This window comes from Spinacia oleracea, chromosome 2, assembly GCF_020520425.1.
Source record: "Spinacia oleracea cultivar Varoflay chromosome 2, BTI_SOV_V1, whole genome shotgun sequence".
NCBI classification, from domain to species: Eukaryota; Viridiplantae; Streptophyta; class Magnoliopsida; order Caryophyllales; family Amaranthaceae; genus Spinacia; species Spinacia oleracea.
The window spans coordinates 112,662,907-112,680,064 of NC_079488.1; the positions used below are offsets into that span (position 1 = coordinate 112,662,907).

The following is a 17,158-nucleotide window of genomic DNA, read 5'->3' on the forward strand; positions in this document are numbered from 1 at the left end:
GTATTTTAGGCCCGAAAATAGCGGAGTTGGACACAAAAGTTTGGCCCGAAATTTGGCCCGGCCCGGCCAGACACACCGGGATGTATTTTATGCCCAGGCCCAGCCCGGCCCGTCGTTTGATCAGGTCTATTGCTGATGTATGAATCTGAAGAGCAGGTTACCATTTCTTACCTCTCAAAGCATTCCTTATTTTGCGCTACATCAAAACTTCCAAGTGCAAATGTGCAATATCTCTTGTCAAAGTATCCCAAGAAAATACAGATATTTTAAATCAAAATGAAAAATGTCAAGTTACTTCATAATGGGTTTTCGACCGACTCTAACTGCAGTTCTTATGCTATGTCACTAATTCACTATGCACACAAAACATGTACAATGTCTTAGAAATAAACAAATTTGCCCAAAGCGATTAATTGAACGTGTGTTTCCTAGACAAATTCTACCTCATTTCTCGACTTACAAGGCAAGGGGTGGATGAGCCTTCAAACGGGAAGATTCTGTGCAATTGACTTTTGAACATTGAAACACATATTGATCACATACGAGCTACATAGGAATTGGCCTGGGTAACATATCTCACCCAGCGATAGGGATTGTAGGTTTTCGATTTCTTTGCAATTTGCAGGTATTTTACCTGAAAAAAATGGGGAGAAACTATCAAAAAAAGGAATTGAACAAAAAGTAAATCCCCCGGGTAGTCCTACCGAACCTAAAAGTTAACCCAAACAATACAGGGACAAAAAAACTTCTTCTAAAGGCAGTAAAATTAGTCAATTATTTGCAAATTGGATACTTTTTTTAGGTGAATTTTCTGTCTTTGGGTTCGACTTGTATATAGACTTCTTCTATTAACTACAGAGAGCCTTTCCGATGGTTCTGGTTTAGCATATTTCTGCGTGTGGTGACACATAGGTAATTTGCTGTATCATCCACTCCTTGGTTGGTATGGAAATGGTTAGGGACTAACAGCCTGTTTGGTAGTCGGTCATAAAATGGAGTCAATGGGAATGAATTTGTATGTAAATTTGCAAGGAAAATCAATATCCATTCCCATAGTAATGCTAGTTCACTCAAAATTATCTCTTTCTCTTCATAAATTTTTATTACCATTTGGGGAGTGGTATTAGGTGGGAATGCAAATTTATGAAGAAAAACACCAAGTTTGAGACAAAATTTCATTACCATGGACATCAATGTTATTTTCTTGCCAAATAACACTTAAATTAATTTACATCCCAACCATTTATTACCGGCTACCAAACGGTCAGTAAGGGCTTTGGCTTGTTTTTTTTTCCAGAGCTCTTTGGATGATAATCATAATTCAGATAGACTTCTTTCAAGCCTCTGATTGTTACAGGCTTTTCATGGAAGCTCTCACTATGTTGGATTCCTTTACCATTGCATCCGTGCAGCAAATTTCTAGTTTCTTTGTTAAGATTTTTTTTTTCTCATGTTCTTTGGACAGTGACACTTTCAACTATGAGAAAACAATTCCCATGATTCAGCCTGTGATCTCTTGGTGTTCGATGGTGTTTGGGATTTTGGCAGATTTTAGGTTTGTTCGATAGTGCAAGTTTGATCCTCAACAGTCTATACTCTATCCTCATAAGTTGTCTAGAGTCATAGTTGAAATTAACTATTAACTTCAGACGATCTTAAAGCTTCTAAGAAACACCGTCAGGCCTGACAGGAAGAACTTGCCTAATACTCGTATTAGGCAGATGTTAAGCACAACAGTAAGACAGTTTGTAAGGAGAAAATCTTAGGTAAGTCTATCTCAGGGACTCAGGGTACTTGAGATGTAAAGAAAAGATAAAAAGTTCCCCCATCTCACATTTACTTAGTACGGGAATATATAGCTAAAAATCCAACAGCAGGAATAAACAACATTAGTACGGGACTCTATAGCTAAAAATCCAACAGCAGGAATAAACAACATTAGTACGGGACTATATAGCTAAAAATCCAACAGCAGGAATAAACAACAAATGAAATATAGCAGAAAAGTTAAAACTTTGTGCATGGAAACAACTCTCAAACACATGAACATAAGTGTTACCTGAAGCCTTGAAGCATTGTACATGGGAATTGTGAAATTCATACTAACAGGTCCAGCTTCCTTTGTTAGATTCCCTGAAGTGAAAAGAAGGCAACTCATGATATTAGCAAACATAAGATGCATATTAGAGGACATAAGACCATTCAAAGTCAAAGAGAGCAACTAAAAGAGAAATTTTCCTACCGTGTGTTTCCTGTGAAAATGTCAGTTTCGCACGTAATGTATGTTCAGCTCCACCAACAATCTGTTGACATTATTTGATTAGCAACTGGCCAAAGGTTTAAATAGACGTTCTAAACATTGCAACTTTCCATTTGCTACAGTTCAGTAGTCCATAAATATCTGGACAAGGAATTAAGGGCTTAAGGCAATAACTTCACCTTTTTCAGACTCCATTCCAATCTTTTGTTAGCTTCCTTGAAATCAGCCAACTGTCCAACCGCACCGGGTTCCACATCAAAACTGACTCTGAAAAGTTGTCAAATCACCAAACAGTCAGGTAGAGCCTTACATAAAAAAAGAAAAAAGAAAAGAAAAAAAATAATCTAATTTGGCCATTGTATGACATGCCACATTTTCGTAGTTAAGAAAACGAAGTATGCTTGTATAGTAAGTAGTAACTGAGCTTCAGAAATCGGGTCATTCCATAAATCAGAAACGAAAAAACACCATCTGAAATACTGCATTGTTCTGTGCTGGAGAAGATCAGAGCAAGAGTGCTACCTTGAGGTGTAACTTGGCAGAGGCATTTGAACTAGAATAGTATTTGCAGTGGCACTAGACGGAAATTCAGCACGTATTTTGATAATTACTTCAGCCTGTTCAACAACAACAAAAAAAAGGCAAACTTTAACACCATACAGATATGAAGTAGATAATCACAAATAGATGTAAAAACAATCTTTCATCCATCAAAGGTAGAGGGCATCATAGTATACACTACTTTAAGGGTTATCATGTCAGGGGAGGGGAATATGATAGAATTTTTACACGTCAGAATAGTATACACTACCTTAAGGGCTCCAGCTTCTTCTATCAGAGCAGTAACACGGAAAGGGGGTTTGAACTCCTGTGTCATGCGATAATTCATAACTGAGAATTCACCGTCTGAAGGAACCTACAAAAAAGTAGAGCGGAATTGTATCCTGGTAAAATGAGAAACAAAAACAAAACAAGTTTTAGAAACAAAGCTGCATAAATCTTTCAAACTTCACTAACCAGACTTAATGTTCTGTCTAAATCAAAATTATCAAGGTGCACAGATTCGTGAAAGTTGCAGTCGTCAAGTATCACTGCACCAGAACCAACAGAACTACCATATCCTGTAAAATAAGAAAAGGGAGGGTTTTTAGCCTCTACTATTATGTGAGGTTAACCAACCACAAATTTCACCCTAAAAAAATCTTAGAGAAAGTAATAGATACCATATGCTGAACTTCCTCCTCTTCCAATCGTTACATCCTCATTTAAAGCTAATTTGATTTCAGGATTACCGGTAAGGTAACTTTTCATCTGAATTGTCCCGTCGATTTCTGAAGTTAGAATATATCCCTGCAAAACCAACATTGAAGTTAAACTCAAAAACAAGCAGGCCCAAAAAAACACTTAGACAGGTGAAAGCTTTCAACGACTGTATTTATTTTGATGGCCCAATGCCCCAACATATAAAATCCACTTTAGAAGGGGGAAAAGTTGATGGGAACAAAACCCAGAATGGGCTTGAGCATTTTGTTGTCTCTTCACTTTCCAAATTCAGATTGAGATAATCCCAATTTGAGACTAGCTACAGACCCGCAAACAAGCTAGCAGCTATCGGGTATCTTTTTAACTTCATTATCATGCCCCACACAACTCGGAAGAGTATTATTTAGCAGTGCCAAAAGGATGAAAGATTAAGTTGAAATTAGATTAAAAGGGTTAAATGCTTACACTGGAACTGAAAGTAACACTTATCTTCTCAATGATATCAACAAAAATTTCCTCTCTCTTCCTACCTCCAGGCTCATTTGCAACCACAGATTTCGTCACAGCAGTGCCAGGCATTCTTTTATTCCCTTGCTACAAACATCAAAACTTATGAGCCAAAACCAACAATAGGTGCATTTTCAATTTTTAAAATTCATTTTCAGAACACATGACCCTTTGATTTGCACCATACCATGAAAAGAGAAGCAGGACCAAGTGCAGGAACTCGTGCCGCGTCCACCACAATTGGTTCATTGAATATATAGGATTTCAATACTTCTGTTGATGTTGTTTGTACATAACCAAAATCCTATAAAGTGAGACGCAAATTAGATACATAGAAGCACATAGCTGGTAGCATAATTTCATGGAATCTGACCCAATATCTTTATAAATAGGATTCCATAGCTATTTCACTTTAAGTACATGCCAGAAGAATCAGAATCTCATTTACATCAGAAGGAAGATAAAAATAGATGTTATATTTTTGCATATTCAGACACAAACGTTTGGCAAAAGATTAAATAGCACATCACGAGGTTCGGTTAGGGTTGAAACAGGAAGTAGTGAGTACATCATAAAAAGTAAGTCTGGGATACTTACTATGACTTCATCGAGCAACTCGTAAACAAGTACAAAATTTCTTCTTAGAGATTCTTCACTTAGAATACCGAGGTAATCCTTAGTAACACGGGAAATACGTTGAAGGAGTTCCATTATAAGAGAAGGTGATACATTAGCTCTTGTGGTTGCCACAAATAGTAGTCCGACAATCTTCACGTGGAAATAATTCACTCCGTCTACATTCTGTTGATGGTATCGCATGATGAGATTAGATAATGACAAATACAAATAGCTCATTCAATGGTAGTCACACTTATTGAATCTCAACTAAAGGGCTATAAGCCATTAAAAGGAAGGGAAACAAAAAGAGGTATATTGAGGGTTTTTACAAAGAGAAGACTATAACAGTGTACTTTCACAGGTAAAATTTTCATTGTGAAATTGATATTAAAGGAAAGGACTATAATCCATTAAAAATTAAGCACAAGGACAGTATGTTTAATTTAAATAGGGTTAAGAGTAAAAACAAATAGAAAAATATGGTCCACAATGGTCAATAAATATGACACTGGACTACTGGAGTCAAAACAATATCAATATTTGCAATGGCTTTGAGAAGCTTCTCAAAAATCATCACAACTCTCATATCCATGTTACTCTAACATTGATAAATACATTTGACATTTCATTTAGGACCAAAATCATGCATAGTCTTGGCACCTAGACATGTAAGTGGCGTAACCTTGTCCAACAATGGTATCAAGTCTGAGTAAAATAGTTCTCAACAGTGCAGTTTAAAAGGCTAACAAGCGTTGACTTTCAATTTCACTAGATGAATTGTCCTCTGCAAATTACTAATCTAAAACATTAGTAATTTCCTTATCCTCCACTACCATAACTCAATTCTTCTATATCGATTGACCTAAGCAGGAATGATAGAATGTATCCGATATAGGTGATTACCACCTCCCAAAAACTTGACCTAAATAACTGTAAAATCTAACTTATCACGGGTTCACCAAAACACTCACAAACCTTGAAGGCTTTAATATACATATGGTAGCATAAAGTTGAGCGCACTTTAAGCAGTGCACGCTAGCCTGTGTGTGATTCCATTATAATGGCACAAAGGGACAAGAATTCAAACATTAAAAAGACTGTATATAGCTCGGATGAAGGAGTGTAGGTGTATCTGAAAATAAATATCCCCAGATCAAACAAAGGATAAAAGATTCACCGGATAACATTCTCAGTGAGAACAAGTTTGCAGCGAAAGGAATGGGGCTGAATTAGATAGCATCTGATTCGAAAGACTGGAACCCAATAGGTACAAAGTCTGACTTTGTACCTATTGGGTTCCAGTCTTTCGAATCAGAGACTGAAGAGCAGAGCGCTGAACTGATTTATGGCTGGTAACATATTCCTGCTATTCTTAACTCAATCAGTCTGACTATGCATTTCATATGGAAGTTTGTAGCAAAATCCATCGTTCTTTTAATTCATCGTTTGAATTGGTGCATTATTATGTGAAACCATCATGCTGAGATTTCTGTTCTTGGTTTATTGTCACTTATTAACACTTGGATGAGTATTTGGTGGACTGGTGGGTTGGGTGATGAAATGACCCAACTACCCAAGATTGCTAGAGGGGACTTTAAAATCGTGTTATCTCTTAATGATCAAGGGTGCTAAAAATTTTGAATATAAGAAAGACAGATTTTCACAACTTAAGAAACAACTGTTTGAATGAAATAAGAACCAAGTACAGTTTCATCTATGCTCGAATAAAAATGGGTGGGAATGTCCTACTTATGGTAATAGGGAATGTGGGGTGGATGGAGTATGGAGGGCATAGACTGATTTTTTTACTTCTGAATCTGATTTGTTCCTGTCTTGAGTTAATTGTGTGAAGAAACATGCACAAGGTAAAAGGCCATTTAGATTTAACAATGTGATGGGGACACGCCCTAATTTATCTCCACATTGTTGTAAATGTATTAATACGGGCATACAGCAGTTATAGAGGTCTAAAACAGAATGATTGTTGTGTCTTGTGTGGAAGAAATTAAAGATGATAAAGAAGGCCAATGGGAGTAATAAACAGTTAGAAGTGGGTCACAAGCAGAAAGGCAAAGGAAGCTAAAAAGTTTCAAGCTGACTTGAATAATAGATACTTGCTGGAGAACGCATTCCCTCTGGAAAAAGTGGCACAGGGGAAGAATTAATGGCTAAAATTTTGTCAATAGAGGTTGGAAAAATGCTGATGTTCCCATATGTTTCTGTGTATGAGTGCACACTCACACACACATAGTTTGAAGTTATCATAGAGAAATCATGACGAATCTGTATCTAAGAATACAGACGATGTCCTCACTAAAACTTGACACCCTCTATATGATGCAATGCAGTTATTCACAATGTCCATTGGGGAGCGGGAAGGGGGGGGGGGGGTAGGGAAAGGAATACCTACAAAGACAGGTGGTGCTTCCTCTTCTCCATCTTCCTTCCAAAATTTAACCTTACGGAAGAAGATCTCAGTACTTCCCTTTTGCACATCCCCACGATCTGTGGTAACATACACATGAAAAAACATAAATAAGTATCAATAAAACCTGTCAAGCAAAGGTTTTTCCACATGCCACCAATGTCGCACAATAACAGTATTTGTTACAAGTAAGCAAAGTTAATCTTATCTAGGATGAAAAAAACAATTATTAGTCTTTCTGTCCCAAAAGAACATCCCTATTAATCATTTTGCCGATTTGGTCTGCGATCTGCCTTCTTCCTGCACGCCCTGCTCTTCCTACTTTTTCTCTGCCCATCCCATCAAGCCCATTTTACTATTTTTTCCTTTTTATGCACTTCAAAAAGTTCCACATCTCACATGCAAATGCCCCACTCCTTCGTGATGATCCCCATAAGATTTTTTGAGGTGGAGCAAGTAATAATATTTCAGGGGGAGAAAATCAACGAGAAGACAAGAGTTCTCCAAAATAAAGTAAATGGAACACATAAAGTACACAAATCTCGTCATACATCTCTTAAACCTGATCCAGGAAACTCCTATAGAAGAACACCACAAAGAAGCATAAATAGGAATCTAACCCAACAAGATCTGCCCAGGACACCCAATTATTTCTTCCCCCCACCACACCAAGGGGATGGCCAAACATGCTGACACAGTTTCTTTACCCTTGTGACTCCCCAATTAATCCAATAAGCCAGCAAATATTCCACAAGTTTAAGAAAGGATGCCCAACTGATTCTCGTAATGCCAAACAGCCTATTCCACAAGAAACTCGTCCCCTGCAAGACACTGAACCTACATTATACGAGAAAGACACTTATTGGGTCTTCATTTCTCTGAATTTCTGAAAGTGTCGAGCCTATCTAATTTATAATATAAAGTCCACATAAAAGCCTTGATTGTCTTAGAGAGCTCAGCGTTCCAAACAAATTACAGAGTGAAAAGGAGTAGCAAGAGACAAGGTCAATAGGAGTTTGTACAAGGAATTAAGTGGAAAGCTACCATAACGAGACACTCAGATGGAAGGTCAGAAAAGCTACGACAAACTGTTGTATCCTCTGACATTTGAAAGATACTCGATATACAAACTTATGCACTACAAATTTATATCCAGACTGAGGCAATGGGGTAATGATAACTGATAAATCAGAAGCCACATGCACTCAACCAAAGTATATTCATCTAATCATTGACAAATTAGCATCATAGAACCCAAGATCAAGCAAAGAAAAGCTTAAGCCGCTATTACATGGAGCACCTAACTGCAATAGCCATAGCTTCTGATTTATACTTTTCGAGCATGTATGGATCTTCATGCACATTGATGCAAAGATCATGTCCAAATTACTTGATTGCAATTCTTTTTTTCTTTTCAGAATTCATCAGTGTCAACAAAATTACACTGTTGGAGGATAAAAAAACAGAAAGCCCGTGGAGAAACTTGATTTCTAAAAACCTTGTGCCATTCGTCTCCAAGAAACGCATAACAAAATCACCAAAATTCTGACAGGCACCTTGGCTTATCTACTTCTGGAAAAACTGATCAACCGTGATTGTTCAACCCAAAAAAGCTCAACCATACCCGAACTGAACGTGAAACTAGATAACCCGATTAGGATCTAGTTTGTTTGGCGAGTGTTTATAGAAAGAATAAGAAAGCACTGAAAGAATATACCAACTGTAAACCAAAATCTTCATTGTGAAGAACCGGAAGATAAGGTGAATTCATGAATATGCAAGTATGCAACAGAGTAATCAATGCACATCCATTACCAACCATCAACTTTGATATTCGAGCATGAAGAGCTGTGAAAAGATTTCCAACTTTCAGCCTTACACTTGATCAAGAAAACGAAGAAACTTGTGGTGGGAGTATTACCATCCTAACAAATAGTTATCAAGCCCAGGTGCAGAGCGCATGCCCTACCATAACACTATCCATAAAGAGAGCATGTTTCTTAGTTAATATATCTCCTTATGCAATTCAATGAGAAAATAGGTTGAGTTTGCTATCAAGGTCCTTAAATTGCGTTGATGTGACCATATTCTTGTCTAGGTATACACTCTCTCCATCCCAGTAATATAGGAGAGAAAGATTTCAATGGAAAAACTAGGCAACAAATAAAAGAGCAAAATTATCCCAAGTCACACAATGCACCAGCATTTACACAACAATGAATAAACCAGCAAACTTACTGGTTGGTAAGAGCAAAAGCCTAACTGTCACACCATCTACTCTCAGACTGTTGCAAACAAAACCTTACATTTGCCACAAACTTAAGCCAAATCCTGTTTTTCCAGATCACTGAATAATTCATGAAAGAATATCAATAAAACTTCAACAAGAAAGGTGTATTGAGCATCATTGACCAACCAAATCACTAGGGGGAACGAACTGAAAGGGAGAACTTATGTTTCCACAAACTTAACCCATATGATTGTTTGCAAAGAGCCTGTTTTCCTTGTAACCTTGATCAGAAGCTCAACTGACTACTTCACCATTCATAACCAACACTTTAATGTTCTCCATAGCACATTCAGTATTTAACAAAATCCAAACAATTCACTCGCAAAATACTTTTTACTAGCGGCACTTCTGACCTTCTATACAATCATCTGAAATCACATTCTTGTATCGTACTATAGTCAATAATCGATGATAGGGAAGTTGCTGACAACATCACATTGAAATCAATTTCGTATAACCACTTTACTTATCTACTGAACAACAAAACGATCAACTACATTCGAGCAATTCATCTCCATTAAACATCATTAATCAACGCAAATTACTTTAAACACAGTGCAGAAGTATAAAAACTCCATAGCACATTCAGTATTTAACAAAATCCAAACAATTCACTCGCGAAACACTCTTTACTAGTGGCACTTCTAACCTTCTATACAATCATCTGAAATCACCTTCTTGCATCGTACTATAGTCATTAGTTGATGATAAGGGAGCTGCTGACAGCATCACACAGAAATCTATTTCGTATAACCATTTAACTAATCTACTGAAAGACAGTGCAATCAACTACATTCGAGCAATTCATCTTCATCAAACATCACTGATCAACGCCAAGTTACCAGCTTAAACAGAATGCAGAAGTGTAAAAACTCCATATCACATTCAGTATTTGACAAAATCCAAACAATTCACTCGCGAAACACTTTTTACTAGCGGCGCTTCTAACCTTCTATACAATCATCTGAAATCACCTTCTTGCATCGTACTATAGTCATTGGTTGATGATAAGGAAGCAAATGAGGAAGCTACTGACAACATCACATTGAAATCTATTTCGTATAACCACTTAACTTATTTACTGAATGATAGAAATTTGAGGATGCACGCGGAAGTTTTGATGGGCCTGGATAATCTAACAAAATTGCATTGTTATCATTGATTATATTAATAAGAATTGTACAACAATATTTGCTTTGGTAGAACACTTGTTTCTACCCCTCATATTTTGTGTGGGAGCTCTCTTAATTCGCTCATCCTAAACTTATGCAAATACAACTTATTTATAGTTGTTGTTTTATGGTATCTAGATTATTCTACTCCCCTCGTCATCTAGATTTTTCTATTAGGATAATTCTAGACATTTTAGTTACTAGATTTTTCTGGATTATAATTTACAATTATATTTCAAGATTTATCTACCCAATACATTTCACTATTATATTTTTTTTACAAGTGTATTATCTAGATTTTTCTAAATTAAAAAAAACGCAGAAGTGTAAAAACTACACAGCGCAATTGCAGAAATCAATATCAATTATAAATCACCAAAATTTCGAATTACACCAAGCAATCAACACTATTTGCATTCAAAAAATCCAGCAGAAATCGATTAGGTAAATAGAAATTGAGAATGATAAAAGCATACAAATTCCAATTCTATCATCAAAGATCTTTGATTGAATCAATGGAAAATTTAAGTAATCGAATTGAATTGAGAGAGTAGTTGATAGATCTAGACGAAGAGAGAGAAACTTACAGTCTCGGAAGACGATGTTGTCGCCTCGCTGAGAGAGGACGAAGAACTGGGAGATCATTTTCGTCGCCCGAATCTCAACAACAATGTCGAACTGTGCTGTTTAAGACTGTAATTGAGTTCTGTAAGGTAAAGACTAATTGTAAGAAATTGAATTTGATTAGAGAAAAATATGTGAAACGAAAGTAATTTGATACTCCCTGAAATTTATTACTTTATCCTAATAATTTTTTCTTTACAGGAATTTTTAATTTTTTTTTACAAAAAAATTATTTCTTTTTTTAAAAAGAAAAAAAGGGACGACGAAGAGGAAGTAAATAAAAAAAATAAAAAATAAGAGTAATATTTTTTGGGTTTTGGATCCTCTAGAGTTTTAAAATATGTCAAACTCTACCTTGTAGAGTTTGACTATATCAACCATTGAATGAAAAATCAATGGTTCATATACTACCTTGTAGAGTTTTATTAAAAATCGAGAGGATCCGGACTTTAGATTTTGGTTTATTAAAATTGTTATTGCCTTTTATAATCTTTAACTTTTTTTTAATCTAAAGTAACTCGAAATTGAATACTCACTAACGATTATGCCTATCATTTTATTATTAGTGATATTTAAGATCTTAAAAAATGATACTCCAGTACGCATCTTTGAAAAAACTACTCCGTGTATTTTTCATTCTTTGAAAAGATAATAGATAGTGGAATTGGAAACAAAGATATCGCCATGACATTGAATTTCTTACTCGGTAGTCCGTACCTCTTATCAATCATATACCATAATTTTAGAGTGCTTCATTGCTTCATACTCCCTCCATTCCCTTTTTAATTGCCGTTTTATCTAACTTTCCATATTTCTTTTTAATTATTGTTTTTGGATTATCGATGTAACTAGGAGAAATGTTATTTCTAGGAGAATTTCAACTTGTACAAAGTATTAGAATTAATATCCTTAATGAATGATGTGAGGAATATAAGACAAACATGAGTCATCTAGTTTTTCTCTTACTAAATTACCACATCAATAAATAGCGACAATTATTTAGAAACAGATAGAGTATATCTACAACATGTTACGTACTGTAGTATGTTTTGATTCTTTTGAAACCCTTTTTGCTACATTAGAAGAAGTAAATGTAGCGGTTGGTTGTTTGGAATTGCACCCACTTTAAATTAAAGAGAGAAGTACAATCGTTGAACGATTTCCCTAAAAATAGCTAAAACAAAAACTAATTCCCAATTTGCATTGGTTTAAAAACTAATTCCCATAGTACCGTTCACGTAGGATTGGGTAAGAGCTTCGTGTAATTTTTAAAAAAAAAATTAACATAAAACAGCTAAAGGTGTTAGCGGTTCTAATAAGGTGTTAACGGTTCATATATTAGAAACGCTAACACTAGTAGCGGTTTATTCTAAAGAACCGCTACCACTGTTAGCGGTTCATATTATTATGTCTTTGTGTTAGCGGTTTAACATAAAGAACGCTACCACTGTTAGTGGTTCTTTAGAATAAACCGCTAATGGTCTTAGCGGTTATAATATATGAACCGATAATACCGTTAGCGGTTTTATGTTGAATTTTTTTAAAAAAAAATATACGAAGCTCTTACCCGATCCTACGTAGACGGTACCATGGGAATTAGTTTTTAAACCAATGCAAATTGGAAAATAGTTTTCGATTTAGCTATTTTCAGAGAAAGCGTTCTACAATCGTTACTCTGACATGAATTATTTCAACCATTAGAAAAATTCAAAGATTGTAAATTTGAACATATTAAGTTTTAGATGACAGACTTACAACAATTTATGAACGATGCCTTTAAATTAAAAGAATACAAAGTCATGTAGCTTCACCTTTTCTATATTTATTTGTCCACTATAATGTAAATAAAGGAGTATTATTGTACTAATTGATCATTAGTATTTCGAGCTTCTATATGAGCAAACTTTCAATAAATTATGTAATTACAATTGTTTTTTTTTTTTTTAACGAAAAAGTTGCATTGCCTTATACGGAGTATTACTTTATTTTGACTTTTATTATTAACTTGTCTATAAGTGCATACCCTTACAGATACTTGTTCTCCCAAATTTGTTCCACGCCAAAAGACACTAAACGAGCAAGATTATAACTTATTGAGTAGGTTTATTACACTGAAACACACCAACTTTATTTTTCATGATACTATTACATAGTATTACATTTGTTCGGTATAACCATACAGATCCAATTTTAGCCCGTTACCAAAAGGTTGTTGTGAATAACAATCTAAGTTGTTTCCATAGCTTACTCCCAATATATCACAATACCTCTTATAAAACCCAATTCGATCAGCCACCTTAGCGTTTTGACCTTTCCCACATTCAATCCCTCCGTTAATGATGTTTGTAATCACGCCGAAACCCGGGACCCGGCCCGCCGCCCGGTCGGCCGCCGACGGGTTCCACCCTCCACCAATGACATTATGGCATGAAGGCTTGTTGCCTTGTGGGGTCATCCAAAACCATATGGCTGTTTTGAATGATATGGTTGGATCAGTGGCTACTAAGTCTGGGTTGTTTATAAGGTCAACGCCAATAGCTTGACCTGCTGGCCCATAGTTGTAGTTGCTGCACAAAGTCAAACAATAATGTTACACACCTAGCTATATATAATATTTATGTTTTGCATTATTACATACTTTTCCAAAAAGGATATCCTAATATTGTCCTCTTTTATATACTACTCCCTTTGTTTGAAAATAATACTCTGTACTCCCTAAGTTATCATTTGAAATGTTGAGGAAGCATTACAGATTAACCAACTCAGTTATACTGGTCTACACTTTAGTCATTTCCAAGCATTTCGCATCTGGCGGGGCTCGACCATATGACCTCCAAGACATAAGGTGAAATTTTCATCAACTCCATCAAGTTATGTTGGTATTGGCAGGGTATTAGTGTGGTATATACTTCCTCCGCTCTAGTTGACAAATCTTGACTTTTGATAATATTAATATTTTAATACTTAAGAGAAAAATATACAGTCATGTATCTTATTATAATAGTCTCATTTTATAGATTTAGGATTCGTTTTATTCACCATATTTTCACTTCTAATTTTCTAACCAATCTTATCTAACCTTGTCTACTTATTTTAGTTATAAATTGTACTTATACTTCATTTTATTCTACTTATTTTGTTACTCATATTATCTCAGTTGAAAGGTAAAAAAAAAAGCTAATTGGATAGGTAAAGTAAAAAAAAAGCTAAGAAACTTACTGAGTTAATTGGATGGGGCCTCGACCGTAGTACATTTTACCAGGAGGGCATGGCCAACTAGGCGAATCACAATAAGCTGGTGGATTGCCCTGTTCTCTCAGGAAACAATATCCCCATGAATATGGCCCATCTGGTGCTGTGGCCCATCCTCCTGCAATTATACACGGCCCAATTAAATATACGATTCATATAGTGCTATTTTTTAAAAGGTAAGAAAAAAAAACCTTTTTTTTTTGATAATATAAGAAAAAAAAACCCTATTATTATAACTTTATAGGGTATCTCACTTCCCGGTCTAACTTCACTAACTGTATTCACCGCTTTTAGATCTCGGAACTATATCTACTTTATTATCGGCCCTATTATAAATAGCTAGCTACCGCAGCAAAAACAGGTCTATGCTTGAGCCACTTTTAACACGGCTTTTAAGATTCCACCTTGTGATCTCTAAATCTGACATGTTTCCCACCAATATGCGTCCATATGATTTTAAGTTTTAACATTTCACATAAAAATAATATTACATACTAGTAGCTCATTCGCAAGGAAAAAAAGAAAGGTATGAAATTCAGTTGTATTCATTCCAAGTAATCAAAAATTTCAAGTTCCACCATCTAACAATAAAATACTCCATAATAGGAGATGAATATGATAGTTAGTCAAACTAAATACTCCCTTTGTATATTCTTTTAAAAGTTATAAATTGATCGACACAATTATTAAGAAAATATAATCGAGTGAAATACTTTACGTATAATAACGAAACAAGTAAGAGGTAAAATTATTATTTTTTAAATGAAATTATTTATGATTTCAGTGAGCTTATAAAGAAAGTAGAAAATACGAGTAATAAACAATTGGAGTATGGTCATGAAAGTTACTAAAAATGGATTTATAACTCCTAATAAAATATGAATTTATAACAATCTTTTATAAAAAAAATATACATGGGGAGTATAAGTGTAAAACTAACCAGTAGTTTCATGTGAGGTTTGAGCCAAAAAAGCAGCAAGTTCTCTCTTACGGGTCGAATCATCTCCAGTAGTACCAAACCCGTTAAAAGAACGGGCAGCAGCAATGAAAGCATTGTAAGTGTAAAACCCATGACCGGGGCAGCTATTTTCGTTGCGATGTTTAAGCATTTGGTCAAAAAGGGCAGGAGTTATGATGGACCCCACATCGCCGGAGCTACTAGGGGTACACTGGCTTTGACAACCGGGTCCGCAATAATCGGTGGTTGACCCGCACCACCCGTATTGGCTACAACACGCGCCGTTGGGGCATAACGCGCCACCAGCTTGTCTCCCACACTGCTCAGCTGAAATGATTGCTAGAAAGCATGGTAAGAAGATGAGAAAATATGGTACATGAGATTTCATGTTTGTGTATTTGTTGAGAGTGGAGGGTGTTATTGTTATATACTATACTCCTCCTTCATAAAAGATTGTTGCATTTGATTTTTTTTTTTTTTTTATTTTTTTATTTTTTTTTGTAGTCGATATACCTCCGTTTTGGAAAGTTCTTACGCTTTGGAAAATGTGTCCAGAGTATGAAAACTCTGACCTTAAATTCCCACTATTATATACATCAAAACGTTACATGTAAGATCTGGTTAGATTGGTCTCGGTATGTACTTTCAGAATATCAACTTTTTATAATTTTTCCACGTACGAAATTGGATTTATTAGTAGTTAAATACTGCATTGGAGTTCGTGCAAATAGTAACTGTAAAGAACTTTCTGAAACGGAGGTAGTACTAAATATCTCCAATTCTATACGCGTAAACATTATAACAAAATTGATATTTTAAAAATATATCTTGAAGTAAATATAATAATATTCTACATTACTATATTACTATGTACTCACTCGTCCCTTAATACTCGCACCGTTTTGACTGGACACGATTGTCAATGCACAACTTTGACCACCAGTATTACATATTATAAAAACTTATAAAAATATTAATATTTTGAAAATATATATTAAGTTGAAGCCAACAATATATTATATACTAACATTTATTTTCATATACTAAAAATAAAATAGGGTCAAAGTGAATTATGTGAATAGTGCAAAAAAACTCAAAACGGTGCGAGTATGAAGGGACATATGAAGTATTTCTTATTGGCTAATGAAATTTCATAGTCAAAGTTTTCAAAGTTTGAATCAAAAAATTAGAACGGACAATCTTTTAAGGACAAAATGAGTAATAAGTAGGCAGGTTTATTATCAAACAATGACTTAGCTTCGTATAAAAAATTGCACTTTCCAATTAAAAGATTGGGAGTTCAATCCCTCTATGGACACTTTAAAAATTTCTTAAACACTTCCTCACATTTAAAGTGTCTAATCTATTAACTCGGGACAAGTTGACTCGTGTAGGATTCTAATTCAATAAAACTTTAGTAAAACACTTCATTTTTCTTTTGAAAAAAGAAAGTAGGCAGATTTGTTGAATGGGTTGTCTTTGGTTATGAAATGTTGAAATTGTCAAACTCGAGTGGCTGCTTAACTATTCACGAATTAAAGTAATCTTGGTTGTGGAAGAGTGTACACAATTACGTAACACGAAATGATGTCACCTAATATAGGCCCATTGTTTATGTATACAGGTTGCTACAATTTGAAGTATATGCTTACTTGAGTTATGCCCAATGGATAAGCACAATTCACCTACCAATAACATTTTGGTCTAGTGATTAACACTGAATATCTATATACGATATGTCTCGACCAATTGCTTTTTGGTTCAGTGGTGATTGGGGCTGAACTTAGTA

General features: G+C 35.2%; 2 protein-coding genes across 3 annotated transcripts; both read right to left on the reverse strand.

The window, feature by feature from the left end:
* Positions 1 to 208: 208 nt before the first annotated feature.
* Positions 209 to 11,323, reverse strand: LOC110799691 (AP-4 complex subunit mu). 2 transcript variants are annotated; one of them, XM_022004996.2, is made up of 13 exons: positions 11,123 to 11,323; positions 7,059 to 7,153; positions 4,628 to 4,831; positions 4,218 to 4,334; positions 3,989 to 4,117; positions 3,484 to 3,610; positions 3,278 to 3,381; positions 3,072 to 3,176; positions 2,783 to 2,877; positions 2,440 to 2,527; positions 2,243 to 2,303; positions 2,060 to 2,133; positions 209 to 634 (listed from the first exon to the last, which is right to left on the reverse strand). In XM_022004996.2, the coding sequence occupies exons 1-13, from the start codon at positions 11,178 to 11,180 to the stop codon at positions 536 to 538; spliced, it is 1,356 nt and encodes a 451-aa protein (XP_021860688.1). In that variant the 5' UTR covers positions 11,181 to 11,323; the 3' UTR covers positions 209 to 535. The 2 variants fall into 2 exon arrangements, with proteins under 2 accessions (XP_021860688.1, XP_056693874.1); XM_056837896.1 differs by lacking the exon at positions 11,123 to 11,323 and having other exon boundaries at positions 7,055 to 7,153.
* Positions 11,324 to 13,224: 1,901 nt separating this feature from the next.
* Positions 13,225 to 15,787, reverse strand: LOC110799454 (basic endochitinase). Its single transcript, XM_022004750.2, has 3 exons — positions 15,352 to 15,787; positions 14,379 to 14,529; positions 13,225 to 13,726 (listed from the first exon to the last, which is right to left on the reverse strand). The coding sequence occupies exons 1-3, from the start codon at positions 15,755 to 15,757 to the stop codon at positions 13,315 to 13,317; spliced, it is 969 nt and encodes a 322-aa protein (XP_021860442.1). The 5' UTR covers positions 15,758 to 15,787; the 3' UTR covers positions 13,225 to 13,314.
* Positions 15,788 to 17,158: the final 1,371 nt, after the last annotated feature.

Bases quoted from the DNA above. Each gene is read 5' to 3' on its own strand.
- LOC110799691 (XM_022004996.2), bottom strand. From the start codon at position 11,180: ATGATCTCCCAGTTCTTCGTCCTCTCTCAGCGAGGCGACAACATCGTC. The intron at 3,177-3,277 runs GTTAGTGAAGTT...ACTTTTTTGTAG, and splicing joins TAGACAGAACATTAAGTCTG to GTTCCTTCAGACGGTGAATT. The intron at 2,134-2,242 runs GTAGGAAAATTT...TTTTCACTTCAG, and splicing joins ATTTTCACAGGAAACACACG to GGAATCTAACAAAGGAAGCT.
- LOC110799454 (XM_022004750.2), bottom strand. From the start codon at position 15,757: ATGAAATCTCATGTACCATATTTTCTCATCTTCTTACCATGCTTTCTA. The intron at 14,530-15,351 runs GTTAGTTTTACA...GTATAATTGCAG, and splicing joins AACCTCACATGAAACTACTG to GAGGATGGGCCACAGCACCA. The intron at 13,727-14,378 runs GTAAGTTTCTTA...GACTTTGTGCAG, and splicing joins GGCCCCATCCAATTAACTCA to CAACTACAACTATGGGCCAG.